The sequence below is a fragment of the Scophthalmus maximus genome, chromosome 11, assembly GCF_022379125.1.
Source record: "Scophthalmus maximus strain ysfricsl-2021 chromosome 11, ASM2237912v1, whole genome shotgun sequence".
Lineage (NCBI taxonomy): Eukaryota > Metazoa > Chordata > Actinopteri > Pleuronectiformes > Scophthalmidae > Scophthalmus > Scophthalmus maximus.
The window spans coordinates 13495001-13507159 of NC_061525.1; the positions used below are offsets into that span (position 1 = coordinate 13495001).

General features: G+C 41.6%; 1 protein-coding gene across 1 annotated transcript in view; it reads left to right on the forward strand.

Moving 5' to 3' along the window:
* prkd2 (protein kinase D2) overlaps positions 1-9064 on the forward strand; it is a 29939-nt gene extending 20875 nt beyond the window's left edge. The window contains exons 5-19 of the mRNA XM_035622729.2: positions 33-216; positions 338-409; positions 608-625; positions 794-953; positions 1064-1175; positions 1805-1882; positions 1978-2296; positions 2904-2956; positions 3043-3115; positions 3564-3670; positions 4708-4869; positions 5143-5241; positions 5502-5769; positions 6740-6825; positions 7523-9064. Coding sequence (XP_035478622.1) covers positions 33-216; positions 338-409; positions 608-625; positions 794-953; positions 1064-1175; positions 1805-1882; positions 1978-2296; positions 2904-2956; positions 3043-3115; positions 3564-3670; positions 4708-4869; positions 5143-5241; positions 5502-5769; positions 6740-6825; positions 7523-7747 — 2016 coding nt within the window. The 3' untranslated portion in view covers positions 7748-9064. The remainder of the gene's footprint in view (positions 1-32; positions 217-337; positions 410-607; positions 626-793; positions 954-1063; positions 1176-1804; positions 1883-1977; positions 2297-2903; positions 2957-3042; positions 3116-3563; positions 3671-4707; positions 4870-5142; positions 5242-5501; positions 5770-6739; positions 6826-7522) is intronic.
* The last annotated feature ends 3095 nt before the right edge of the window (positions 9065-12159 follow it).

Consider the following 12159-nt stretch of genomic DNA (forward strand, 5'->3'; position numbering starts at 1 on the left):
GATAAATCTTTCACCCCTCTATATTCGGCCAGCCACGGACTCCGAGTGAAGCCCGGCGCTTCTACACGGGCCGACCCGTTCATCTGGATAAGATCCTGATGAGCAAGGTGAAAGTGCCCCACACGTTTGCCGTCCACTCGTACACGCGACCGACGGTGTGCCAGTACTGCAAGAGGCTTCTTCGAGGACTGTTTAGGCAGGGCTTACAGTGCAAGGGTGAGTACGCACAACAAGGTGGCCTCCTTTCCGGATGTCCAGTGTGATGCCGGTCATTGGCAGAATCTCATCAGATTACATGGAATCTAATGCGAAGGAATTGTGTTTCATTCTTCTCCAGACTGCAAGTTCAACTGTCATAAACGCTGCGCGTACAAGGTTCCAAATGACTGCCTCGGGGAGACTATCGGAGGTGAGGGACAATTTGAGTCTGCCACCTTTCTGATTTGTTTTTTGACTTATTTAACCCTGCATGGATTTAATAAAAGTATACCTTTTCTCATCTGTATGATTCCATTGTCAGAACGTGGTTACTTTAATAACCTTATATGATATAACCAATCTAACAAGACTGAAACTCACTGGCCCTGATGTGTTTTTATCTCCTCAGACAACAAAAGTAACTGTGGTGAGTATTATCCGTGTTCTGTACTGATGCATGTAATGTTGTACTCTCCCTTTAAAGCTTTGTAGTACTTTTAGAAGTAGCAAGTAGAAGCATCGTTTTTCCACAGCATTTTCAAAGCATTGCAGCCTTATGTTGCACTCAACCAGCTCTCACCTTTTTGGGCGGCAGACTTGTTGAGTCCCAGTGCAGACCCTGAGGTGCCCATGGACTACACCAGTGAGTACGACAACTCGGACAAGTCTTCGATAGATGACTCAGACGAGGCCTGCAGCATCCCTGGGTCCTTCTCTCCCGACAACAACCAGGACGGAACAAGCGGAGATCAGAAGTATGAGAGAATGCAAACATTTACGAACAACTACAACAACTACACATCGCTAAAGGAACATTACAGGAACACCACAAACTCAACACACATTTTGACCTTTTTTTTTCTAGTGTTTACATCCCGTTGATGAGGGTGGTCCAGTCGATGAGACAGACAACCCGGCGATCCAGTACGGCGATCAAAGAAGGATGGATGGTTCACTACAGCAATAAGGACACCATGGTAAACACATGCTTTCTTCACTCTTTTCTATGATTTCTTGCAGCAAGTGTGTTTACTTTGCTTTTCACCCACTCAAGAGAAAAAAAGGACTCTCTAGTCATCAGTCAATTTTCTCTTTCAACCAGCTTCTCTCGCAACAGTTTACGCCTTGATCGTTTGGTGTTTGCCTTTATGGACCTGATTGCTTCATTTTCCTCTTCTATTTGTGCACGTTTTCTGAGCATGTATGTGTGTGTGCTATATATATATGGAAAAATTAAGTAATTGATGATGATGATGTGTCTCCCTGAAAACATTATAACAACATGATATTCTCTATATTTGACCTCAAAGACACTTTTCTGCCTCTGTAGTCCATTTCAAACACTCATGCACTAGCTCTCTTTTTCTTTCTTTCACTATTGTCTCTTTTTTTCTTTCTCTTTGTTTTCACCCTCTCGTCTGCAGCTCATAGTCCTGCTCATCCTTCTTCTCATCTGGCCACTCTCCTCTTCCTCTGGACATCACCTCCACAAACTTTACCAATGTCCGATGGCCCACCCCTCACACTCTGACCTCTCCCTATCCCACTCTTCAATGTCTTGTCTTTGTTGTCTGAACTCATCCCACCCCACTCCAACCCCCAACAGAGAAAGAGGCACTACTGGCGTCTGGACTGTAAGTGCGTCATCCTTTTCCAGAACAACACCACCAACAAATACTACAAGGTAATTATAGTTTACTCCACAGCAATGATCCCAACTCAATTATATTATGTGTGCAGCCCCTTTTTGTGATACATCATTTGTCCATCCTCTTGCAGGAGATCCCCCTGTCTGAGATTCTAGAGGTGCGTCCGGCTGGCAACTTCACTCTTGTCCCACCAGGCACAAATCCCCACTGCTTTGAGCTCATCACAGGCACTATGTGCTACTTTGTAGGGGAGGACCCCAACACCCTCCCCACCCTGTCATCAAGCAACCCCCAGACTCTCCCCCAGACCCCTCCCTCACCTAGCCAAGTGGCGCCCAATAGCGGCATTGGGCGTGAGGTGGCCAAAGCGTGGGAGAGCGTCATTCGCCAGGCCCTCATGCCTGTCATCTTTCAGGATGCACCGCCTGCTGAGGGCAACACAACTCATAGTAAGTTGAGAGCAGCCAAATGTACTGTAGGTGGTGCTTTATTGGTTATGTTATATTGACCAAGAGTTTTATGGATGGGCATGTCAGCTCAATATACCAAAAAATAAGAAGAGTCTGCTGTTGCTTTTTTAGAGAGCAGACTCTTCCTGTAGGAGTTATATATATTTAGTGATAATTGGTGGTGGTTATTAGATGCACAGGAATGTGTGTGTATATATATGGGGGCATAGTTTACAGAAAATGGGAGGCACAGGTAGAGGGAGCACACACCAGTTCTCACCAGACCGGGAACAGATCAACACGCTACAACCGCAGTATTGGAAACCTGTGGTACGTTCACTCTCAGTACAAACAACCTCAATAAATAACAAACTAAATTAGAATAATAAAGAACGGAAAATCTGTTGTTCTGGGTCTGCGTGAGATCACTTCCATCAACCTGTATAATAATGGCAATTAGGAAAAGTTGAGGGAGTTTAGTGCTGGAGAAAAATTCCTCAGAGTAGGTATTATGTGATGTATTTGTTGTTGACAAGTAGCACAAAATATACAAATTAGAAAACACCATGGAATTATAACTTGTATATTGTTCCTTTTATATTTTTAGGACAAGCCTCTGTCAGCATATCAGTGTCCAACAGTCAAATCCAAGAGAACGTGGTATGACTTTCTATCAATTTCTTTCATTCTTTAATTTCATATATACCCTGAGAGTGCTGATGAATTGATGAAATACATTCCCACAGGATATTGGCACAGTTTACCAGATTTTTGCTGATGAAGTGCTGGGATCTGGGCAATTTGGAGTCGTGTACGGAGGTATGTAGATCTGTGTTCGGTGGTGATGCTCATTGAGCTCTGGATTGCTGTATTTTATCAAAGCTAGAGAGACACAGGTGGCATATGTCAACCACCCCGCCAAAACACTGATGCTTGTGTGATTTTTGTGTGGCAAACAGTAGATGTGTCACGTGCATATTTGGGGAAAAAAACCTTATGAATTGACAAATCTGCTGCCAGCTCAACACACCTGAATCTCTGACTGTACTGACATGAAATGGAATATGGCTTAAGTTCTCTGGCATTCATTTTGAAATTTTGCTTCTTAGTGCTACAATCATGTCACAAGAGTGATCACTGCTCAACTATTCTAAGTCCATCACAAACTGTGGATAACACGGACCAAATAATGGGCATACTTATGACATACACATGTGAGGTTTGGTTCACAACCACAGCTGTCACCAACACTTTGTTTCTCCATCAGGAAAGCACAGGAAGACGGGGAGGGACGTGGCGGTCAAGGTCATTGACAAGCTTCGCTTTCCCACCAAGCAGGAGAGCCAGCTGAGGAACGAGGTGGCCATACTGCAGGTAAACACGCTCTTTCACAGCACCTGCAGGTGAGCGTCATTTGTAGTGTGCATGCTGACACGGAAAGCAGGCGCTTTGCTGTATGTTGGATATTGGTGTCCGCTGTCATTCTCTACAATGCTGGTGTCCATAGTAAGACGTTTAGTATAGACTCAATAGTCAATCATTTTCCAAATAAACAGCCATGAGAGCTATTTCTTGCTAACAGAAAACAGTTTCCCCTGTGGTTACTTCTCTGGAACAGATTGTTCAGTGTCTGAGGAAACCAGTTCATGGTCTGTAGATTATTTTTTGAAAGGAAATTAAGACCCCCATACCTATGAGTGTTTGAAAAGCACAAAATCATTGACTCACTGAGAGAATCGGTTTGTGACACATTGGCCTGGGCTAACGATCGCCAGATTTCCATCTACAAAGATCACAAAGGTCAGAGTTATCTGCCTTACTGCCTTCCACAGTTGCAGTGTATGTTCCTGATGATAAAATCATAAAAAGTAAAAAAAAATAAGATCTTAGTCCATAGTCAATCCATATCCCCAGGACACACTAAACAACCAACAAAAACACACTGTTTATAAAGATAAAGGCTTCAAAACAAGAGTCTTGAAACAGTTTACATTATTTATAAGGTTAAGAATTAATTGCTAACAGAGAGTCAACATGACTTGAGATGAATGTACGATTTAGAGGCAGATTGTCATGTTCTTCAACTGCCAACTTTCTCTGGTTTAGGCTCATACTTGATAGTAGTGTACATTGTGCACCAGCAGATGGAGACCTGACTTCCCCCTCAGCTCCACTGTTATCCATTTGGCACATCAGATTAAAAAGGCACAGCCACACTCATACATGAATGTATCAGCCTGTGCGTCACATTCCTTGTCTGTGGTTTGCTGTCTACTGCTGACACCATGTCTCAGTTACTGTTCCTGTTTCTGTGTAATCTCCTCTTTCCATTCTTCCTCTCCTGCTTGCCAGCCCCTTTTTTCCTCCACAAGTTCCTCACTGTCCACCTTTCCCCTCTCTCATTCCCTCAGAGTTTACGTCACCTGGGCATTGTCAACCTGGAGTGCATGTTTGAGACCCCAGAGAAAGTGTTTGTGGTGATGGAGAAGCTGCATGGTGACATGCTGGAGATGATCCTCTCCAGTGAGAAAGGCCGACTGCCCGAGAGGCTCACTAAGTTCCTCATCACACAGGTGTGTATGCTCCCTAGCAAAGATGTGTGCGGAAAGAAAATTTATTGTGACATCGAAAACATCGCTGTTGTTGCTTTTGTGCGAGACATTTACCACTGACATATGACGCCCTGCTGCTTCAGTGTCCTTGACAGATGCTTTTTGCGGTCTACTTATCTGGGTAGCGTGATGCTTTCTTTATGCATCCCAGGGCATTCAAATGTGCACATGTGGTTGAAAGTTTGTAGTTACAATATGTGTGTCTCACCCGTATCCTGTTTTTGTGGTTTGTAGATTCTTGCAGCTCTGAGACATCTGCACTTTAAAAACATTGTTCACTGCGATCTGAAACCAGAGAATGTGCTGCTCGCCTCTGCTGATCCGTTCCCTCAGGTATAGATATAAATATATGCGCACAAATGCATATAGCCCACACACACCAGTCTCATATGCGCAAGTCATAGTTTCCACATTCTGAAATAAGAAAAAGTGCTTGAAGTGCAGACCCTCAACTCTGTTGCCTCACATTTTTTTTCTAATTCTCAAAGGCCTCTCAGTTATTCTGTTATTTTTAACTCTTTTTAAAAAATATACGTACCGCTGGATGGTACCTGACTCCCTGCCTGCTATTACTGACTGTTTCTTTCTCTCAGGTGAAGCTGTGTGACTTTGGCTTCGCCCGTATCATCGGTGAAAAGTCTTTTCGGCGCTCGGTGGTTGGCACCCCTGCCTACCTGGCCCCCGAGGTGCTGCTGAATCAGGGCTATAACCGCTCACTGGACATGTGGTCGGTCGGCGTCATCATGTATGTGAGCCTGAGTGGGACATTCCCGTTTAATGAGGATGAAGACATCAACGACCAGATCCACAACGCAGCCTTCATGTACCCTCCCAACCCCTGGAGACAGATCTCTAGTGATGGTAAACACAGAGGAGGAGGGATGAGAGGAGTGTGATTTGACACACCTAGAGAAGGAAGTGGATACATGCTCAGTCATTATTGGTGACTGTGGCTCAGGAGTTGGAGTGGGTCGTCAACTAATGCTGACGGCTACGCTGGCAGCGTTTGAATGAGATGCATGACTGACAGACAAAGCGCTAGATATAAAAGCGCTGTATGAATGTGTGTGAATGGGTGAATGTCAACTGTGTTGTTAAGCACATGGTTGATGAGACTAGAAAATCGCTATATAAATGCGGTCCAATCTTCATGTTCCATAAGTTAGTAGTTTATTGGAATTAATTCAGTTTAATAAAACAATTCTGAAATAATTCCGACCTTCAGCATGGATATAGTGTTGAGTTTCTGGAGCACTTGAAGCCGTTTAGCCTATTTCATCCATTTTTTATGTACTCGCATGATTTTTGCACTTTTTGGTTAATATCTTTATGGTTGGAATACAATTATCGTAAGTCGCTTTGGACAAAAGCAGCTAAATTCATGTAATGTAATATAATGTTTCTGTTGAAACTGCTAGAGAGGTGTGTTTTCATCTTGATAGTTATTTTGAAAGACGTACACCAGTTAAGACAAATACCAAACATTATAATCTGTATGAAAGTGGGATTTACTGCAGGACTGTTTATTAGGTGTACCTAATAAACTGGTGACCCATGAGAAAGGTTGACAAGAACTGTCAAGCCATTACAAATACATTTGATATATTTCACAATAGATTTTATCATAATATCCTTGATCTGTGATAAGACAGGTAGTACAGAAACGTATCTACGTCATTATGATAAGGTCAAACATGGTTCCTGTTCAGTGCTTTGCATTTGTACCAAAAGCAGGAATAGTATCGTTCAGAAGCAGCGAGCATGTTAAAGCCTACAGCTATTTATGATGACTTTATGCTCTCTTTACTGTAATTTGTCTTTGTGTTCCCAGCAATCGACTTGATCAACAATCTGCTGCAAGTTAAGATGAGGAAACGCTACAGCGTGGACAAGAGTCTCAGCCATGTATACTTACAGGTATATTCCTACATACAGTGCAAACTACTACACTCAAACACATGCACCGTTTCATACTTTATGAAACATTTGTGAAAATAAATGTATTTATTTATTTATTTCAATTTATTTATGTATTTTCATGAATGTTATTTTCTTAGAAAATAAATGCTATTTTCTACCGATGATACTCGGCCAAAAGTGGTTCTTGTAGGTGGTTCTACAAGAACTTCACCTTTTTGTAAAATCTTAATAAAATCTGTGGCCAAAACAGAAAAAGGCAAATGTAAACAGAAGGAGCCGGAGAGATGGCTGCTCAAGGCGGAACTTAATTGTCTGCGTTAGAGGACAGATTAGCTATACAAATGTTTTCCATTGACTGCACAGTTCCTAAAGGTCCCAGACAGGTTTTCATTGTAAGTTTAACAAGTCCACTCTTTTTTTGTTCATCGATTAATAAGGTTAAACAAGCTCCAACTTGCATGAAAGCATAATTTATAATGTTGCTCTCCAGTTTACTTGGACCCACACACAAACACACACACACACACACACACACACACACACACACACACACACACACACACACACACACAGATTACTGGATGTTGGTCTATAAACACGTAAAAGCCCCTTTCACTTTGATCTAATTTCAAAGGCTTCTAAAACTAAAACTGAAATTGAATCCCTGTGTATATTCCTGTATCTCATTTCCCAGGACTATCAGGCATGGCTGGACCTGCGGGAACTGGAGACTAAACTCGGCGAGCGTTACATCACTCACGAGAGTGACGATGGCCGCTGGCAGATGTTTGCCCGTGAACATACTCTGCCGTACCCGGCGCACCTCGTGCCTCCTCCTGCCGCGCCGGGCTCTGACGACGACGAGGGCGGAGAGGATGCGGATGTGCAAGGCCTCACTGAGAGGGTCAGCATCCTCTGATGAGAAAAGACCGACAACTCAAGATCCATTAGGAAAGAGGAGAGGCAGAATGAGATGGTAGTGTCCAGCTGTTTAGTCTTTCACAACACGGTGTTCACTGTGTGCCAGCACTCAATTTTACAGCAATAAATCCAATTTCTCGCCTCCAGACTGAGTTCATCAAAACTTCCTCCTAACCATTTACCTCTGCTGTGATTGGTTCTTCTTTCATCTTTTGAACTGTTTGGACTCTTTCATATTGATGATTGCTAAACTCTATTACACATCCTCTGTGCGGGTGACCTGAGGAGTCTTTGCAGAAAAAAATGGAGTCAAACTTTAAATCCTAATTTGCCACACAGATTAGAAAAACACTGCATATTCTCTTCTTCTCCCCGCAAAATGCTTCTTTCGTAGTAAAGCAGGATATACCATTTTGCCACAAGGGATCAAGATAAGAATTTGGTTAAGATGGATTTTTTATGGATTTTTTGTAAACAAATGTGTGTTCATAGTTAAATGAAACTGCCTCATTTAAAGAAGTAAAATTAGTTTTTAGTCTCATCCAATTGGACTGACTGGAATTGCACTCCCTCTTATGTCTCAAGTAAAAATGGGTTCCATCTCTTTTCAGTGGTGGAGCACTTTAGAGTGACAAAAGGCTTCCTCTGTGCTGGTAATTACTAATGTGGCGGCGTGGCGTCAACCCCATCTGTATTCAAAAAAGGATTTACCATAAATTCATGTGCTATAGTGAAAACTGGAAGTATTGATCTGGCAACAGCAAATTCTCCAGTAATTACCACTTGAGTTTTGAACCACAATTGACTCTGAGAAAATGTATGTGATTGAAGATGGCTCTGCGGGTTTAAATGAACCTCAGCATCGGGGCTGTTTGTTACCTGCCGTGACTAGACAGCTTTCATCAGTCACATGACACGTTTCTATGTGCAGCAGCTGTAGTGCTATGCAGCATTAGCCTCAATTGCTGTTCCTGAAAGGTGAAAAACTGTTTTCACTGTTGAGTCACCCACTTTCACACATCTATGAAGGCAAGAGGTTGTGTATTTAATTGGTGAATAATCTTTAGAGTTGCCTGTATATAAGATTTACATACCGTCAATGATGAGGAGATTTTGTTGGCTACCTGTCATGTTGCATGTTTCTGTGAAGTAGAATCATTTAGATACAATATAAAACATACTGTAGTTATGATGGTCTATTATACACACGTGTAACCTGAACTTTACGTAGTTGTCAAACATGGGTAGACAGTGTATGACATGTTTGAGGGACGATCCTAGACTTTGCATTAAATAATACAAACCTTGAACAATATATTTCTCGTCTTGGAGGTTTCATTTATCTTATCATTCATCGTCACGAAACGTATATCTAGAAATGGTAATGTTCGGCTGGCGCGAGAGAAAACACACAAAACTGCGCGGCCTTGGATATGTGATGAGGAGTTATAGCACAACGAAAGTAGCGGCCAGTCATACATAGACAATCTGCTTTTTGTCAGTAATAGATTTAAGAAATAAGGACCCTTACCGTGACGCAGGCCTTGTATAGAGGGAAAGGCATGCCTTGAATAACAAAAGAAGAAGGACCACTTGCACTGCAGCAATAAATTACTTTTCTTCTTGCAGTCTGGCACACTGTTATTTTGTGCCTCTCTGAAGAACAGCAGATTATCCCAGACAAGCAAACTGTAATTTCTGATTAAAGCTACTGTGACTGGTGCCAATGCAAAATGTTAAGCATGCTCTCATACGGGTGCATGAAACTGGAACTCAAATAGACAAAGACTTTTTTCTGTCCCTCACATATTACACCTCATAGACTGAGTGGGACTCAAGAGGACCCTGTGGCTACAGAGGCGAAGAGTGTTTTTTCTCTCTCCATTCAGTGATGAGTGCACTTCAGCCCGCGTCTCTGGTGAAAGCAGGACCTTGTTCCTCCTACACTACATCCATCATTGCCCAACAATGCCCGATACACTTTTCTCTTTACCTCTGTGTAGGCAGGTTTGTAACCATTTCATCAGCTGCACCTTTTCAGGCCACTGTCTTTGCACTGACAACTGACCTGCCAACACAAGTTAGTTTCTATTTAGCTTTATATCATTTGACAACAAACAATGTTGATATAATTCGCGAAGAGGAGTCTGACTTGACAAATAGTGAGTTCCTCACTAAAAGCAGCGATGCATCCAGATTGATAACCTCGAGAGATAAAAGGTGTGTCTTTATTTAAGACACACTGTAAATACAGTTTCTACCATAGCAACTGTTTTGTGGTTGATGTCATTTTTTTAAATTTGAAAGTCCCTCATGGACGGCAGCATTTATGATACACATGAACGGTCCACAAACACAATAAAAGTGTACACTCAACAAATTAGAAGATTTTTGTATAATCAAAACCTAAAAAAGTAGTCAGAAGATTTTAATAATTTTATTCCTTCAACCTGTTCTGTCTGTCCAGTCTGGGATTTTTCTGCGGAGATCTGTGATTGTTGCAGAGACAAATGAAAGTGCAGCTAAGTGCAGAACAGAGCAAAGCATTGTTTCTTGGGTGCGTGCTGTATGTGCTGATGTGAGATGGGAGCCATGTAAAATTAGACAAATAAGGAGACATGCTGTGATTGCCAACAAGTTAACACGTCTAAATGACCATCTAGTTAAGTAAATCTAAATAAATACATTTTGTGTCTGGGGAGATTCTCAGTCTCAGCGGTTAAATGTCCTCAAAGAAAAACCTCAAGCAAGTCCAGTTGTCTTCTTATGACCATAAGAAAAATCTAGAATATCACCGGAATTATCCTGTGAGTCTTATAATAAACAATTAATAATAAACAATTTGTAGTTTCCTTTTTAGTGTGGCTTTCAGAAAGAAAAAGTAGTTACTTTTGTCATCTGGGGTTTTAGCCAGTGTTTTGTCATCTAAACCTCAGAGAACTCCCATTGCTCACTTCTTTTCAGCTTCAGTGGAGTACGGTGTTTTGGTCTAAAGCTTTGCTTGGGATGAGAAGGAAAGGAAAACACAAGCACGCACGCACGCACACGCACGCACGCACACACACACGCTATGCCAATTTATTCCAGCTGACAAGAGAAAATTAGTTTTGTTTTGCCGTTATTGAGAAATTAAAGTCTGAGGGGAAAAAAAAGGTATTTTCATCAAAATTCAATAAATTGTATGCTCAAGAGGTTATTACCCAAGTATTCTTATCATTTAGCTAAAGTGACAATGACATCACAAAGAGCCGGCCATAATCAGCTATGTGTTACAGATATGCAGTATCTGTGTCTTGTCACCCAAATATCAGTGTTTCATCATTAATAGACCAATATCTCTATGATCTTTACAATCACTATATTCTGTTGTTTTGTGTAACATCGCGTTTTGTTGCAGGGAGCACTGAGCTCTGGGAATCTTTAGTCCAATCTTGTAACATGATCACAAAGTCTGAATGCACTTTCCTCATCAGCTGCAGAACAAATGACCTGCGGTTTGCCCATCAAGCACATTGAAAGGCTATGCCAGCTGCTGAGTTTTGCCCTTGCACTTAGGCCAAATGCATTTTTGAAATTAATCATCTCAAAAGTGTAAAATAATTTGCATTTTCAATTACAAAAAGAAAAAAAGAGCTGAATAGTTACAGTTGTCTGAGACTGAGGCAAAACCTAAAGGTTCACCAGAAAATCTATTTAAAGCCAAGGAAAGAAAACAGAGGGGACAAGAGGTAACTTTTACAGGCTACGTATTTTTGATGACGTCAGCACTCGGCAAGTCTCTTGAACTTCAAAAAATGTCCATTCTCTACAAGTTATGCGTTTAAAATGTCAAACCCAGTCCTGTGGAGGCTTTCCACTGAGGAGAAGAGGCAGCACAGCGACACAGCTGAGCGAACTCTTGCTATTGAAAGATGTATTTTTATGTTTGTTGAAGTAGCTGAAAATAGTCGTATAATTGTATTATTGTATTTGACATAACAATCATAATATAGGTTGTGTAAGAATCAGAGGCACTAACAATGACCTATATGCAGTGCAGGCTTTACAAAATATTATAATGTCTGCACTCCGCAGAGTATCCATCATCCTAAAGTGCTCCTGCTTCCTGTTCAAGTCATACTTATGTTGTCATAGTCTAGCTGCAGTAAAACATGTCTCCTTTCAAGCTTGAGTGTGTAAACTACACAGAGCAGCTTTTGTTTTTCTTTGCAATAACTGGTTCCAAAGTTCAGCTGGAGCTTCCAAAGTGGTTGTCTTCCAAAATGACTCTTATTTTTCTTTTAAAATACATTTCTCTGTTTAATTGTGCCTCTACCAGAGCTCAGCAATGAAACACCATATATGTACGTCATTATACAGACACAAATACTCGCCCACTCACTGCACGCATACAGTATTAATATGTTACCA